Here is a 17,571-nt window from a genome sequence, read left to right as displayed (position 1 = left end):
AAGACCCTAACTCTCCACCCTTGAGCTGCGATGAGTCTGAGGTTTGACGTGGATTCCTGGTGATACTCTAGGAGGTCCCCCTGCTCCCTATGCTGAGCTCACTCGTGAGCCCACCATTTGGGACTCACTGCCATCCTCCCACCCTTACCCCACTTCCCTGCCTCTCTTCACAGCAATCATAAGTGAACTATTTACAATTGCATCCTTCCCTCTGGGTCAGCGGCTGACAGCACTCAAGGTAATACAGTGTTCAAGGGGAGGGGAGGCTTCACCAACCAGATCCCCAAAACGTGCTGTCCCTGAGAAGGAGCCTCGGGGAAAATGGGGGTATGAGTTATGCGGATGTTCCTGGAGCAGAATAAAAAGCTCATCATTTCTGATGTCAGCATGCTGGACCCTGTGTCTGAACACTGGTGCCTCAGTCACCTCCAAACCAATGTTGTGGCACTGCTCGCAGCTTGGGGATTTGTGCTGACCGTGGCATTGTACCCACAGGCCAGCTGCCCCAACTAAACTCCAGAGCCACCAGATAACCAGGAAAGACTTGGGCGGGGGCCCTGGAGTGAGAAACCTGTTACTATATTCTCTGAATACAGTCTGTCCCCAGAATGGGCCCAAGTGATTTTCTTTTTTTAATAGAGATGGGGTTTGCCATCTTGCCTAGAGCTGGTCTTGAACGCCTGAGCTCAAGCAATCTGCCTACCTCATCCTCCCAAAATGTGGGGATTAAAGGCATGAGCCACCACACCCAACCCTCCAGAGATCTGGATGCCTACCTGAGCAGATAACACCAGCATCTTCACCATGGCCACAGTTATGGGAGAGCCAGCCATTGTGGGGGCAGCTCCACAGGTAGGATTCATGCCCTGAGCAGCGCACATCATCCAGGACAATGGGTCCTGAGCCCTGGCCAAATCGGGCATTTCCTGGAGCTGACATGGCCCAGCCACAACCCAGCTGCCTACAGACCACGTTGGCATCATTGGTGTCCCAGCTGTCATCACACACGGTGCCCCAGGAGCCTCGGTATAGGATCTCCACTCGGCCCTGACACCTGCCATCTCCATTCACCAGCCTCAGGGCCAAACCAGAATCAGATCCTAGAGGAAGGCACAGAATTTCTCTTGCACATTCCTACTGAGGCACAAGGTCTCAGGGCCTGCAGGGCATTCAGGGTCTTCCCCATAGGCAGATATCTTTGAGAGAATCTCTAATTGGGCTGGGCTCTAACAGGCCTTAAGGTTAGAGTTCTTCATGGGGAAGAGGACAGTGACTGCTTGGCCCAAACCCAAGCCTTAGAGCTTCAGCTGGAGCAGAATAAAAGGCTCCTCCTGATCTGCATCCTGGAGGGGACCTAGAGATACACATGACCCTTCTCTGAGCAGACCATGGGCTCTGCCTGATTCCCTCAGACAGGGGACACACAACACCCCACACTGAAGAGCAGCACGATAACATCAAGATGTCCCGGGAGGAGCTCTGATGTGTATCTGCAGTTCTAAGGTTGATTTGGAGCACATTTGTCACGTGATATTCCTGGCCTTATAGGCTTCCTCAGGGACAGGATTGTTAGGGTCAGCACAGAGCTGTGGAGATGGGGGAGCTGGGCTGTCACTCTGGACTGGAGACTGATCCCACTGGTCTCTGCTTCCAAAGCACACAGGCTCTTGGAGACACCATATTCTGACTGATTTCTCCCTACCTCCAGGAACATGGGCAATGAAGGAAGCTTCACTCTAGCTGACCTCTGGGATCCAGAAGGTCACTGTGTACTCACAACATTCCCTCCCATCCCATTCCCTAAAATTTTTCCTGAGTAACAGTAAAGCCCATGGATATATTTGGCATCATGACCTACAGAAAGGGATTCAAAGTTACTCATTACCTGTCACTACAGTAGACTCAGTATTTGTAGTGGCAGTCTCTGCTTTTGCCAATTGTAGAAGATGAAAAACAAACCCCACCCCAACCCCCCCAAAAAAAACAGAAAATATAAAGTTAGGTCTCCTCTGAAGACACTCATGGGCTGAAAGTAAACTAGGATCTGCTGAGGAGCCATCACTCCTGATCTGGATATTGTCTTGCTGTGTAAATTTGGGAAAGTCAAGAAACCTGTCTAGCATTGAGTTCTTTGATTCTAAAGGGCTGCTTGGGGAGGAAATATTTCTGTACCAACATACTCACTCTGATTCCGATGTGTCTACATGTAACCTATACAGAACTCCAGAAGAGGGATGCAAAAATAACTTTTCCCATTCTTAGGCCTCTAATTGATTTCTCTTCTCTCATTGCATTGGCTACTACCTCCAGTACAACATTGAACAGCAGTGGAGATGGAGGGCACACTTGCCTTGTTTTTCACATTAGCGGAAATGCTTCTAATATTCCCCTTTAAGTAAGATACTGGCTTGGAATCTCTGTTTTTGAATTGCTCCAGAGCCCTGGAATTTGTCCAGGGCACCTACAGGAGCTGACTGAGTGCTGGGGCTTGGAGAGGAAGTGATCTGAGAGTTACCCTTAACCCACTGCAGCCACAGCACTCAGCTTCTGTCTGAGCTCTCCACTGGGCTGCTACATGAGGTCTCCAGATCTAGAAGAAATGTGACTCCCAGCTGACACTAGAGTTCCTGATAAGAGCAACTCCAGGTAAGTCCTATCTGCAGTCCTGTGTGACAGGCAGATCAGCCAAATACCTCTGCCCCCTGACTCCCATCCCTGGCTGGACCAGTTATACCAAAGGGCTTGTCACACCAAGGTGTGGTCCTTAACATGTAACAGGGACCTCAGGGGAAACCACTCAAGAGGAAGGAACAGATTCTCCTCTTATAGCTGCTGCAAATAAGAAAATGTGGGAATCTTGGGAAGGGACATGGCTAAGTCAGAATAAAGCCAGTCTCACCCTCACTTCTAGTGTCTTCTGTGTCCTTCATCATAGGAAAGAGGAAGAGGTTAAGTCAGACCTCACCCCATGGGCCAGAGGGAGAAGGGAGAAGAAAGAAGATGACCTGAGGAACAGGAGGGCCCGATGCATGTACCATCAGCATTCCCAACTGCATGCCAACCCTGGGCAGCGCAGAGGCCTTGGTGAGAATGTTGTCCTTGAGCTTCTCCTAGGGCCAAGATTTCCCATGGGAAATGGGAAGTGACTTCCCTTCCCAAAGCCCAGGCTGCCAGAATCCCAGGATGTATTGACTATGTCTCCCAGATTTCTCACTGGAGATACCCAAGGGGGAAGTACATGAGCTCTGATGCCCATGAGCTAAAGGATTGTGATTTCTCTCTGTTAAGAAGAAACAAGGGTGGCATAATATAGGCTTAAAGAAAGGGCAAGGGCAAGGATGCTGTCCTAGCAATTTGGCTACATTAGCAGGTAGGCACCTGACCCTCAAGGCCCTGTAGCCAGAGATCCAGAACCCTAGGCTGGCCACGGATGAGCACAGCTGGGTGAGGAACACAGGAGTGAGCAACAAGCAAAGATAACAGAATCTCTAGAGACAGAACAAAAGGCTCCACTGAGAACTCCTTGGAGATGCGTCTTCAAGTTGATTCCTCCTCAGTCTCAGACATGATCGATGCAAGATATACCTGTTCAGACCTGAGGCCTTTTGTGGAAGGGCCCCTCGTGGGAGCTAAGCACCCTACTTTCTATGCCCTCTGCACCTCATCTGAATCAGAGATTAACCTAGGGGTGCAGAGGGGTAATGAGCCTACAGGGATCCCCCATAGTAGACGTTACCTTCTGCTACAGTTGACTCCAGGGTTGACTCTGAGGGAATCAGAGAACCTGCAGGGTGGAGAAAGGAAGAGCTCATTGAGTGTAGCCCTCGCTTGGGGAGGGTTGGTCCAGGGCTTGCTCAGCTCTGAAGCAAGGGCTGGAAGCACAGGTCCTAAGGGCACCATCCATTGCTAAAAGCCAACCACGTGCCAATCGCTTTGTCACTGTACTAGCCCCAGACTGGGCTAGGATGCCACATGAGCATCCTTTACTCTTATTATCCTACCCCCATCTCCTCTGCTGCCACAGCCTCTATTCAAAAAGTCACCCAGTCCATTCACAACCCCATGCTAGTCACAAGGTTGAATGTCAAAAGACATCTGGCGGTTTCTATGGCTCAAACACACCCTCAAATGACAAATATTCACCATCACTGAAATATTTCTGAGAAGGTGGTTCAACCAGAAAAAAAGGTGGTTTCGAAAGAAAACCAACCTTTCCAGAATGCAAAACTAAACCACTCACAAAGTGGCTGCATGGAGGACGATGCCCCCTTGGGGAGCCCAGTCCCACTTGGTGGTTGGATTACCAAGGACACACCCCAGGCATGGTGGCATGGGCTCAGTCCAGCCCACACTCCAAATGACAGAGTTGCTCTTGAAGTAGACAGTTTAACCAGAAACTCGTCTTTGGGGATCACGCCATGGGACAGTGTCCTTGTAGGTTTCTTTGTGAATTAAAAAAACCTCTTGGTGTCTGCACACATCCTGGCACTACGTGAACAAAGGAAATCAGCACTGGGACTTGCTGGGTTAGGTCCAGGAGAAGTTCTCTTTTCCATTGAGCATGTTAAGTATCTTTTATTTGTCACTTAATTTCCAGTAAAGAGAATGCCTGGGTTCCCTCCTCAATTTGATGTTGATATACATTTATGTCTTAAGTCCCAAGAGTTCTCCCACCCTCCTCAAGTTTTAAAAAGGGAGAAACCGCCACTTAGGAAGATATATATTTGGTATCCCAGGCCAGGTCGTGATGCTGCTGAAGTGATTGCATCAGCAGGCTCTGAGGGGCTGAGACTGAAGCCTACCTCCACCACATCCAACTTCAGAAGGATATGTAGATGATCCCTTGGCCTTCATTGCCTATGAAAAGGGGTGGTACCACTCACACTCCAACATCAATTAAGACGTCACTTACAGCAAAGCAAGTAAACTACAGAGCACACACACGTGTACAAACGTGCTCGTGTGTGGTGATATGGACTCAGAGTTGCACATACACAGCACAAGGTGATATCCACACTACCTGAGCACCTGACGCCAGCACACTACTTTCTATGCCCTCTGCACCTCATCTGGATCAGAGATGAATCTAGGAGTACAGAGGGGTAATGAGCCCATAGAGCTCCCCCATAGTAGATGTTACCTTCTGCTACAGTTGACTCCAGGGTTGACTCCAAGGAAATCGGAGAACCTGCAGGGTGGAGAAAGGAAGAGCTCATTGATGGTAGCCCTTGCTTGAAGAGGGTTGGTCCATGGCTTCCTCAGGTCTGAAGCAAGGGCTGGAAACACAGGTCCTAAGGGCAACCTCCATTGCTAAAAGCCAACCATGTGCCAATCACTCTGTCACTGTACTGGTCCCACGCTGGGCCAAGGTGCCGCACAAGCATCCTTTGTTCTCCTTACCCTCCCCCAACCTCTTCTGCTGCCACAGCCTCTATTCAACAAGTCACACAGTCTATTCACAGCCCCATCCTAGTCACAAGAATGGACGTCAAATGACATCTGGCTGTTTCTATAGCTCAAACACACCCTCAAATGACAAATATTCACCATCACTGAAATATTCCTGAGAAGATGGTACAACAAGAAAGGTGGTTTCCAAAGAAAACCAACCATTTCAGAATGCAAAACTAAACCACTCAAAAAGGTGGCTGCATGGAGGACGATGCCCCCTTGGGGAGCCCAGTTCCACTTGGTGATTGGATTATCAAGGGCACACCCCAGGCATGGTAGCCTGGGTTCAGTCCAGCCCAAACACTGAATGCCAGAGTTGCTCTAGAAGTAGACAGTTTCACCAGAAACTCCTCTTTGGGGAGCACACCATGGGACAGTGTCCTTGCAGGTTTCTTCATGAATTAAAGAAATCTCTTGGTGTCCGCACACATCCTGGCACTATGTGAACAAAGGAAATCAGCACTGGGATTTGCTGGGTTGGGTCCAGGAGAAGTTCTCTTTTCCATTGAGGATGTTAAGTATCTTATTTGTCATTTAATTCCCAGTAAAGAGAATGCCTTGGTTCGCTCCTCAATTTGATGTTGGGATACCTTTATGTCTTAAGAACCAGCAGTTCCCCCATCCTCCAAAGCCTTTAAAAAAGGAGAAACTGCCACTTAGGAAGATAAATATTTGGCACCCCAGGACAGGGGTTGTCGTGATGCTGCTCATCAGAACCAGTCCACAAGGTGATTCCATCAGCAGATTCTGAGGGGCTGAGACTGAAGCCTGCCTCCACCACGTCCAGCTTCAGAAGGACAGGAAGATAACCGCTTGACCTTCATTGTCTATGAAAAGGGGCCGTACTACTTACCCTCCAAACATCAATTCAGCCATCACTTACAGCAAAGCAAGTAAAATGCAGAGCACACACACGTGTACAAACACGTGCTCATGTGTGGTGATATTGACTCTGAGTTGCACATACACAGAGCAAGGTGATATCCACACTACCTGAGAACATGACACCAGCACCCTACCTTCTATGCCCTCTGCACCTCGTCTGAATCAGAGATGAACCTAGGGGTGCAGTGGGGTAATGAGCCCACAGGGATCCCCCATAGTAGACGTTACCTTCTGCTACAGTTGACTCCAGGGTCAACTTCGAGGGAAATGGAGAACCTGCAGGGTGGAGAAAGGAAGAGCTCATTGATGGTAGCCCTTGTTTGGGGAGGGTTGGTCCATGGCTTCGTCAGCTCTGAAGCAAGGGCTGGAAACACAGATCCTAAGGGCAACCTCCATTGCTAAAAGCCAACCATGTGCCAATCACTGTGTCACCGTACTGGCCCCAGGCTGGGCTAAGATGCTGCACAAGCATCCTTTGCTCTACCTACCCTCCCCCAACCTCTTCTGCTGCCACAGCCTCTATTCAACAAGTCACCCAGTCTATTCACAGCCCCATCCTAGTCACAAGATTGAATGTCAAAAGACATCTGGCTGTTTCTATAGCTCAAACACACCCTCAAATGACAAATATTCACCATCACTGAAATATTCCCGAGAAGGTGGTTCAACAAGAAAGATGGTTTTGAAAGAAAACCAACCATTCCAGAATGCAAAACTAAACCATCACAAAGTGGCTGCATGGAGGACCATGCCCCCTTGGGGAGCCCAGTCTCACTTGGTAGTTGGATTATCAAGGGCACACCCCAGGCATGGTAGCCTGGGTTCAGTCAGCCCAAACACTGAATGCCAGAGTTGCTAGAAGTATGGCTTCTGCATCTTCAGAGATGAACCTAGCGGTGCAGTGGGGTAATGAGCCCACAGGGATCCCCCATAATAGACCTTACCTTCTGCTACAGTTGTATCCAAGGGCACCTCCGAGGGAATCAGTGAAGCTGCAGGGTGGAAAAGGAAGAGCTCATTGATGGTAGCCCTTGCTTGAGGAGGGCTGGTCCCTGGCTTCCTCAGCTCTCAAGCAAGAACTGGAAGCCATGGCCTAAGGGCACCCTCCATTGCTAAAAGCCAACTGTGTGCCAATCGCTCCATCACTGAAATGGCCCCAGGCTGGGCTAGGATGCCACACCAGCATCCTTTGCTCCTGTTACCCTCCCCCCACCTCTTCTGCTGCCATGACCTGTATTCAAAAAATCACCAAGTCCACTCATAGCCCCATCCTAGTCACAAGATCCAATGTCAATGACAACTGGCTGTATCTATAGCTAAAACACACCCTCAAATGACAAATATTCACCATCACTGAAATACTCCTGATAAGATGGTTCAACTAGAAAGAAAGGTGGTTTCGAAAGAATAACAACCTTTTCAGAATGCCGAAATAAATCACTCACAAAGTGGTTGCATGGAGGACCATGTCCCCTTGGGGAGTCCAGTCCCACTTGCTGGTTGGATTATCAAGGGTACATCCCATGCATGGTGGCATGGGCTCAGTCCAGTCCATACGGCAAATGCCAGAGTTGCTCTAGAAGTAAACATTCTAACCACAAACTCCTCTTTGGGGAACAAGCCATAGGACAGTGTCCTTGAAGGTTTCTTTGGGAACTAAAGGACCCCTTGGTGTCCACACGCTTCCTGGCACTACGTGAACAAAGGAAATCAACACTGGGATTTGCTGGGTTGGGTCCAGAAGAAGTTCTCTTTTCCATTGAGGATATTAAGTAGCTTTTATTTGTCATTTAATTCCAAATAAAGAGAATGCTTTGGTTCACTCCTCAATTTGATGTTGGTATACATTTATGTTTTAAGAACCAGCAGTTCCTCCATCCTCGTCAGCTTTTAAAGGAGGAGAAACTGCCACTTAGGAAGATATATATTTGGTATCCCAGGCCGGAGGTGGTCGTGATGCTGCTCATCAAAACCAGTCCATGAGGTGATTGCATCAGCAGGCTCTGGGGGGCTGAGACTGAAGCCTGCCTCCACTATGTCCAGCTTTAGAAGGACTGGCCGATGATCCCTTGATCTTCATTGTCTATGAAAAGGGCCAGTACCACCTGCCCTCCAATATCAATTAAGACATGACTTACTGCAAAGCAGGTAAGCTGTAGAGCACACACATATGTACACACACATACTTATGTGTGGTAATATTGACTCAGAGTTGCAGATACACAGAGCAAGGTGATATCCACACTACCTGAGCACATGACACCAGCATCTTCCCTGTGGCCACATTCGTGGTTGTACCATCCGCTGTGGGGACAGCTTGACAGGTAGGACTCCCTTCCCAAGCAATGCAAGTCACCCAAGGGAATGTTTCCCAAGCCCTGACCAAAGTGGGCCCCGCCCAGGGCTGACATGGAATAGCCACAGCCGAGCTGCCTGCAGACAACATCTGCATCCTGGGCATCCCAGCTGTCATCACACATAGTGCCCCATTAGCCTTGGTACAGGACCTCCACCCGGCCCTGACACCGGTCACCTCCATTCACCAGCCTCAGAGGCAGACCTGCAGTGACACAGCCAGAAGCTTTTATCTTGGTGCTCTCGGCCCCCTTGACTTGCATCCCTACCCTCCTCACTCCTCCTTCTTCCTCTCATCACCCTACCTATTTACAATCTTTCTCCCAGCAGGATCTTAAGTATCCCTGTTCTTCCATGTTCTCTCTTTGCCCTCTTCTCATTCTGTATTTTCCCCTGGAGAACCTCATGTACTCTGAGAACTTTCCAGAAGACCCCCAAATCCACCTCTCTGGTTCTGACTCAGCCCTGACAGCCCAGCCCTGAGCTCTAGACCAGCATTTTCAGTGGCCTCCTGGCCATCCTACCCCCGACATCATCCCAAACTCAACACAGCCTCTTCCCTCCATTTGAATTAAGGATGTCATCATGCTCCATATTAACCATGCTGGGAATAAGGGCATCATATTCGACTCCTCCTTCTCCTCACATCCTACATCTAACATCACCAAGGTCATTCCTTCCGTGTCGTTCCCACTGCCATTTCACTGAGATAAGCCTTCATCCCCTTGAACCTGGCCTCCTCCCAGCTGAATCCTCAATGTCTGCTCTTCCTTTCTCTAGTCCATCCACATTCATTGATTAAATCAGCATCGATGGAGTGCTTACTCTGCACCCATTTCTATACTAAGAGGATTCATTGGTCTCCAGGTGGTTTTCAAGTTTTATCTTTAGAAAGTACAAATATATTCAATTCAATTCCTTGCTCAAAATGCTTCAGTACACTCTCCAGTCCCATCAGGATCAAGTCCAAGAGCAAGCCTCGACCTACTTTTCCAGCCTCCTCTCCTGGGAGGGGCTAATTGAGCCTGCTTCCCACCGTGGAGCTGGCCATGCTGGGAAGTCAATAAGCACCATGTTCCTGCCCGACGTGATGCCACTAGACCACCCACTGGGGTAAGCTGTATTGATGGTGTGAGGAAAACAGGCACAGGTCCTGAGGGGTGCGGCCCACCGTCCTGACAGTAGGAGCCAGATCCTGGGTGTGGCTTTTCAATGGTGAGTTTGAGATTATGAGAAACTTGTGGTCACAGAGTGAGAGGCTGGAATGGGATGCAAAGGGAGGGGGCAGGTTGCTTTTCCTCCCAGAGGGAGGAAAGGCCAGCTGGACCATCTTCAGGGTATCCCCAAAGTACATTCTGGACTTCCCATGCTCTGTCCTTCCCCAGTCTCAGGGACATAATCCGTGGAGATGCCTGTTCAGACCTGAGGCCTTATTCGGAAGGGCCCCTCTTACGAGCAAAACACCCTACCTTCTATGCCATCTGCAACTCTTCTGGATCAGAGATGACCTAGAGGTGCAGCGGGGCAATGCGCCCCCTCCTGGTCACCCTGTGAATGGTCCCTCCAGGAGAGTGCTCGGTCTCCCTGCCTCAGCCTCTCCCTTGCTCTGTGTTGGTCAGAAATCTGCCTTTCCCAGGCCATTTCTGGATCTCTCAAGTCATGTCCTGGAAGGGGAGGGACTGACCTCAACAAGGCCAAGGGCCCAGGAGCAGAGTCATCCTAAGTGAACACATGGAAGGCCCTGAAAAATTAAACTTGGGCACAAAGTTCTCTGCACATTCTCACTGGAGAGGCAGGGACATTTAGCCAAAGTCAAAGACCAGGGCAGGGGTAAGAGGAGGCACCCATCCTAGCCTCAAATCTCTGCCCTGCTACTCACCAGACACATAATCTTAGACATAGAAATATGGACAAATTAGCTAACTGTGGCCTGGTTTTCCCATCTGCAAAATGGGTATAATCGTATTACTTACCTCAAAGTGTTCTTGGGAAGATTTCATGATAATAGCACTCACTATGTGCATTAGTTGAGCACTTATTAGGTGCCAGGTGGTATTTTAAGTATTTTTTTTTAATATATCAATTCATTTCATACATGAAAATCATTTTATGCAGGGTATATAACAAGTGCTTGGTAGATGTTAGTTATCTTCAAGATACCTGTCATTACTAGTGAAAAGAAAAGGTAGGCCCGGCGCAGTGGCTCATGCCTGTAACCCCAGCACTTTGGGAGGCCGAGGTGGGTGGATCACGAGGTCAAGAGATCAAGACCATCCTGGCCAACATGGTGAAACCCCATCTCTACTAAAAATACAAAACTTAGCTGGGCGTGGTGGCGCGCACCTGTAGTCCCAGCTACTCTGGAGGCTGAGACAGGAGAATTGCTTGAACCCAGGAGGCGGAGGTTGCAGTGAGCTGAGATTGCACCACTGCACTCCAGTCTGGTGACAGAGCAAGACTCCATCTCAAAAAGAAAAAGAAAAAAAAAGAAAAGGTACTGACCTTTATTTTCAACTATCTCTCCTCACACCAAACTGAAACTAACCTCATCTGATAAATGACTGAGAGTCAGAGAGCAAGAGGAAGGAGAATGACAGCTGGGACTGGCCGAGTGTGCACTTGAGACATGCCCCAGGTCTTGGCACCCACGTCTCCTGTCCCCCCGGCATTCCTGCGTTCGACAAGGCAGGCGTTTGCTCTGTGACCTCAGCTGTGCTCAGCCTCAACTAGCCAACAGCAGCAGAGGAGAACTGGCCAACCCCACCAGGGAAGAGGAGTGAAGAAAAGGTCTTACCGTAGTCTGTAGCCCTTGGGATCCACCCACCTGGAAAGAACACAAATTCTCTTAGAAACACTGTTTAGAAATGATTTCCTACAAGTCACAGAAATTGGCTTTCGCTTCACCGTACAATCACACCAGAGGGCGCTGTGGCTCAATCTTGGGTTTGTGTGTCCCCGACGTTCTTGCTAAATGAATTCTGCAATAGCGGATTAAAGCAAGTGGATTGGATATGAGGAGCTCAATCATTTTAGATGTAATGAAGCATATGTCTCTTTACTAGGCCCCTAACACTACAGCTTATGGTGACAGGATGTAATCTATGCTTGGAAAAAAGGGCTGGACAAGAGAAGACAGCTTAAGCTGGTTGTCCAGTCTGAAATTTGAGTACAGCTGGCATTGACAACAGCCACTCAGATGACCCCTAAAGAAGAAAATATGTTAATGTCAGATATTCTGTTCCTTCTGACTCATAACCTGAAAACATTTTATTCCATCTTGAAGCAAATGGAAATCTAGAGATCCCTGGATCTTTATATTCAGTGAGGCCAGACAAGGTCCATCGGACTCAACTGTAGCTTTTGAGTTTCTTTTTGAGCAGTTCTAACTATACTCGTGAGTGTTGATATTTCACAACTTTTATATATTTTAGAGGTCTTTCAAAGATCAGAGAGAGTATTTATTCATTTTTTAAAAAGGATAAAACTCATCCTATCTTGTAATCACCATATGGATCCATTAGATCCTTTTATAAATCCAAGATTCATTATTGGCTTCTGATTTTATTTTTCCTATGTCTTGAAGAATTTCACTATTTCATCATCCAAGAAAGTACTGCATCATTATTCATCAATTATTAAACAGTAAGAAAATGGTAGAATGGTGAAGTTGCCTAGAAGGAAGACGAACTAGTGAAATAAGTCATAATTCTTCCATGCCCAAAGTATTGTATTATCTTTCAAGAAGATTTTTTTTTAAGAATGGAGACACTTTCTTCATACTCTGTTTTTAGCTTTCATTGAATGCAGTTAAGAATTCAAATTTTTTCATTTTCTACTTGTGATGGCAAAGAGAAGAAAACTGACAAGAGAAGATGTTTTTGCAATAATTAGATGAACCAGAAGAGGAATATAGAGACAAGATATAGCACTCCAGATACTAATAATGGTAGAATTGATTGTACAACAGAAATCTCAGACTATGAGTCTTCAGATGATGATATCCTAGATGAATTTCTCAAATTCAAGAATCCAGGGTCAATGATACAATTCTAAGGACAAAAATAAAATACGGTACTCTTACACACTTCGATAGGGATTTCATCACATGATATTTTGCAACAAGAACTTCAACCATCTTATTTTGCTAAAAAAAAAAAATACCTGTGATGGTATTCTTTTGTCTTTTATGATGTTTATATACCAAAATGTATGTGATATAAAAAAGGTCTGCTATGTTTAAATTCTTATTAACAATTCCAGCATACTTTCATTATTCCTTTTCTTTTTACTTCCTGGTAAAAGGAGGATTAAGGCATTTGACAAAATTATCAGATTATTATTTTACTTTTAGAGATAGAGTCTTGCTCTATTGCCCAGGCTAGATTCAAATTCCTGGGTTCAAGCAAGCCTCCTGCCTCCAGCCCTAGAGTAGCTGGAACTACAGGCATGTGTCACCACGCCCGGCTCTTCAGATTCTTTGTAAATGTGGGTCCTGAGAGCAGTGACAGTCACAGTTCAGAGATTTGAATTTCTCTAATGGAACCAACAGGCCAGTGACAGGACTTGCCATATGTCAGAGAACATCTTCACCTGCCTCAACAGCCTGAATATGAGCTCCACGATGGGCTCCCCCAGCTGCCCTGCTTCATATTGATGGCTTAGGAAGGGGGGCACTGAAACCATGTGGCTATGCATCCCTGAAAATGAAGAAGAAGCTCGCAATAGAAACCACAACATTCTTTCAACAGAGATAGCAAACTAGGGAACTCTGTACCAGAACATCCCCACCTCTTTTCTGACATGCCATCCCTGCTCCCACACTCAAGAACGAGCTGATAGATGTGCCTAAGAGAGACTTCCATTCAAAACTCGGCCATTTAAACACAGTCTACCTGACACCATGCAATTCCCACTGCCAGGTCCCAGGTATCCTGCCTAATCCCATGGCAGTCGAACTCATCCAGCCAGAGCCTTCACAAGGCTCATCCACAGCATGGAACACAACATTGAAGTTGTTCCTTGTTCTGCTGTGTCCACACATTTTGAATAGACCCTTCTGCATATACTGAGACCAATCTGTAGTCTTCCAAGAATCAACCACATAGCTGTAGGTTACTCCAGCTGCCATTGTGGGAATGGTGGTAAATTGCCTGAAGGGAGAAGAATCACTTCTGGAAAATGATTTATTAATTTTTTTTTTTTTTTGAGACAGAGTCTCACTCTGTCACCCAGGCTGGAGTGCAGTGGCACAATCTCGGCTCACGGCAACCTCTGCCTCCTGAGTTCAAGTGATTCTCATGCTAACAAACACTGGTACCTTCCTACTAAGTTTACTCCAGGCTTTATCTGGATTTCACCAGTTTTTCATTTTCTGTTGCAGGATCCAATCCAAGAGCTCACATTACTTTTAGGAAGCTGCTTTTGGATAAAACATGAGGAAAATGTCTAGAGTAGTAACACTAAATGGTTCTGAGGCTCTGTCCATGTGCCAGATACTGCATGGGTTGGAACATAACCTCCATTTATAAATGAGTAAACTGAGGGTCACAGAGGATCCACAGCAGGCAAGTGGCAGAGGAGGGGCATTGCTGGGGCTAGCAGTGGGTACCACAGCCTTTCCTGCCCAGCACAAACCTGGGCATACTGAGTTTTTCTCAAGAGTTTGCATGAAGACCAGAGCTGACAGGTGCCTGCCACCTCGGTACTTCCAGCGCAAAGCTCTGTGGTCAGGCTCCAAGCACTGAGTTAGATGCCACGGTTCAGTTCATCACCTCAGTTCCCTGCAAGGAGCAGCAAGGGCCAGTGGGCCAGAGCTGTCATCTGAATGCTAGTGAATTTGATCCAGATTCAAGCCCTAACCCAGCCACTCACCAGTGCTGTCTTTGGACAAGCCAATAACCTTTCTGAGCCTCAGTTTCCCCATCTGAAATGTGGAAATAATTGTTCCTAACTTCAGGAATGTTAGAAGATTTAAATAAGAGAACACGGGTCCACTTCAGAGAGCATGAATTCCCACCTCTGAATGGCAAACACAGGCATGCATGCACATGTGTGCATGTCTGTCCATATGCATGCACATAACATCATGGGCAAACTACAAATGTCCTCAATCCAAGAGCACTGCTGCCTGTTGTTTCTTTGTAGATAAAGACAAGGCAATTCACTCCCTGTCTACAGTGGCTGATGTGAATTCCATGTCATGGTTCAGAGACAATCTGGAGGGTGAACTCGGTACTGACAAGAGCTGGGGCTGAGGACGCAGCCTCCCAGTTTCAGATGCTTCTGATGGAGGCAGGATGAGGATGCCCAGTCTCCACTCCCCTGAGGTCCTGGGCCTAGTGGCCCCCAGACCCTCCACACGCTCATCACAGGGGGTGGGCCTGCTCCCTACCACCCGGGTGTGAGGGCTGGGTTGGGAGGTGCTGCTTTCATGAAAGCAACGAACCAGATGAACCTTAATCTTCAAAGCTTCCCCCACTGAGCCTAGGGGGAGAGTGAGAGTTCCGGAAGTTACCTGAAAATTAGGTGATTTTTACCCTGTATCCTGAAATTCATAAATCTAGCAAAAGGTGACATAAAAGAAAAAAAAAGGCAGTAGGAAAGATAAAAGAGAAGAAGGAAGAAAGAAATGAATAAAGAGAGGGAGAGAAAGAAAAAGGGATGGAAGGAAGGTAGAAAGAAGATAGAAACAAAGGGAGAGAGAGAGAGAGAAATAGGGAGGAAAAGTGATAAGAGCTGCCCAATAGATGATGAGAAAGAGTGACAGAGAAAAAGAGAGGGGGAGGGAAGGTGATAATAGCTGCCTGACAGATGAAGAGAAACAGATAGAGAGAGAGAGGAGAGGTGATAATAGTTGCCCAATAGTTGAAGAGAAAGAGAGACAGAGACAGAGAGAAAGGTGATAATAGCTGCCCAATAAAGAGAAAGAGAGATGGAGAGAGAAACAGAGAAGGGGGAGGAGGGAGGGAGGAAAGGTAATAACTGCCTGATAGATGAGAAAGACAGGAAGATACAGTGAGGGGGGCGGGGAGAGAAAGGCAGAGACAGAAACAGAGGGAGGAGGAGGAAGAAAAGGTGATACCTGCCCAAAAGATGGGAAAAAGAGAAAGATACAGAGAGAGAGAGAAACACAGATGGACAGAAACAGAGGGAGAGAGAGGGGAGAGAAAAGATGGTAATAACTACACAATAGATAAGAGAGAAAGATAGAGAGAGAGAGAAACACAGACAGACAGAAACAGAGGGAGAGAGAGGGGAGAGAAAAGATGATAATAACTACACAATAGATAAGAGAGAAAGATACAGAGAGAGAGAGAAACACAGACAGACGGACAGAAACAGAGGGAGAGAGAGGGGAGAGAAAAGATGATAATAACTACACAATAGATAAGAGAGAAAGATAGAGAGAGAGAGGCAGAGAGACAGGAAGAGAGAGACAGAATAGGCAAACTGAGAATCACTTGTTCCTCTAGTATCTCTGCAAAATGCCATTGAGATGCAGCAATCAGAGTGCGCTACCGACGGCTCTCTCACATTTATCATCTGACTCTCTAAGAACATACAGCTATGCTTGAGTGACTGGGCTTCAAGTGTTTGTTTAAAGCTGTGCATGACAGACAAACTTGGAATTCCAAGACAAACTTGGAGTCTTAATGATCTTGTCTGCGCTCAATTACTTGACCTGATTTTGCTCGGCAAATATTAGCCATCAAGCCAGACACACCTGTAGAAAGAAGCCACATAAAGGGCATTTACAGTGGGAATCTTTCTGCCTGTTTTCATAGCACACAAATTGTGTGTTTAACCAATTGCTGCAAAGTTTAAGGGCCTCTTAATAATACACATCCACCTTTCCTAAACTTCAGGGATTTTTCTAAGACAAATCAATCATTCCTTTAGTTGAATGACTTACTGAAAACATTGACTTAATGACTGGCTTTTTCTAACTACAACCATTTATATTTCTCAGCCAGAAACAAAACAAAAAAGAGCCATTCCTCCTGAATACCTGCAAACAATTACAATTATCAGCAAAGTGCTACCCACTCTTTGATATGAAACTTCCCTTGTAATGGAAAGTAGTAGATATAATTTGCCATGATTGGGTCTGCAGGAGAGAAATCAATGAATATAATAATTAAACGTAATACCTGTAGATAGAACTTGTCCCCATAAAAGACACATTTCAAGGATGACTGTGGAGATCCCCATTTTGCTGGGTTCTTCTCAATTGAATAGAAAATCCTGGACATTTATAGGTACCTAGCTAAAAGGAGGTGTGTCCTCTAGGGTGGTATATTTCTACTGCTGCTATAAATCAATATAAAGGAAGTGAGGGCTTTTGCTAACAGTCGATGGCTAATATGTGGAAAAAACTTAGGTGTGTTTGATTGATTGCCATATGAACAATCTGGCTGTTGCCCAACTGCAAATGCACTGACATAAGTGAACAATTTCCAACTTCCTTCTCGGTGAACCTCGAGGACTCTCAAGTGTTTCCTGAATACGGGCTTGATTTTAATCTTGGGGAGTTCAAATTCATCTGTGGGAAGTCTGCCCCAAGGTTTGGGGCAGAACAGGATGTGGGCTGCTGAGCAAATACAGGACACAGTGCCAAGGGGGAAAGCATCTCTTTGGGATGGTTTTTCCTGGCAGGACATGCTCTCATCGGCCCCTGTGCAGTGCTAGTAACCTCACCTTGGAAGAACGAGGATGACATGAGTGTGGATGTGATCAGAGAGCAGAAGTCATGAGGGATGATTCCACAGAGACCATGGGTCCATAATGGCTTTGGCCACAGTCTTCTGGGTCTCACACTAATTCCACAACAGGAGCTGAGAAACACATGACCTCAAACTGAACCACCTCCAACCATTTCAC

At 46.9% G+C, this 17,571-nt stretch overlaps 1 protein-coding gene across 1 annotated transcript in view; it reads right to left on the bottom strand.

Moving 5' to 3' along the window:
• DMBT1 (deleted in malignant brain tumors 1) overlaps positions 1-16,902 on the bottom strand; it is a 70,885-nt gene extending 53,983 nt beyond the window's left edge. Inside the window, exons 1-7 of the mRNA XM_063607536.1 lie at positions 16,842-16,902; positions 11,486-11,515; positions 7,281-7,328; positions 6,565-6,612; positions 5,141-5,188; positions 3,737-3,784; positions 777-1,100 (exon numbers count right to left, since the gene is read on the bottom strand). Coding sequence (XP_063463606.1) covers positions 777-1,100; positions 3,737-3,784; positions 5,141-5,188; positions 6,565-6,612; positions 7,281-7,328; positions 11,486-11,515; positions 16,842-16,902 — 607 coding nt within the window. The remainder of the gene's footprint in view (positions 1-776; positions 1,101-3,736; positions 3,785-5,140; positions 5,189-6,564; positions 6,613-7,280; positions 7,329-11,485; positions 11,516-16,841) is intronic.
• Between the last annotated feature and the right edge of the window lie 669 nt (positions 16,903-17,571).

This window comes from Pan paniscus, chromosome 8 (assembly GCF_029289425.2).
Source record: "Pan paniscus chromosome 8, NHGRI_mPanPan1-v2.0_pri, whole genome shotgun sequence".
Classification (NCBI taxonomy): Eukaryota; Metazoa; Chordata; class Mammalia; order Primates; family Hominidae; genus Pan; species Pan paniscus.
This window is presented reverse-complemented; position numbering and strand designations above follow the sequence as displayed.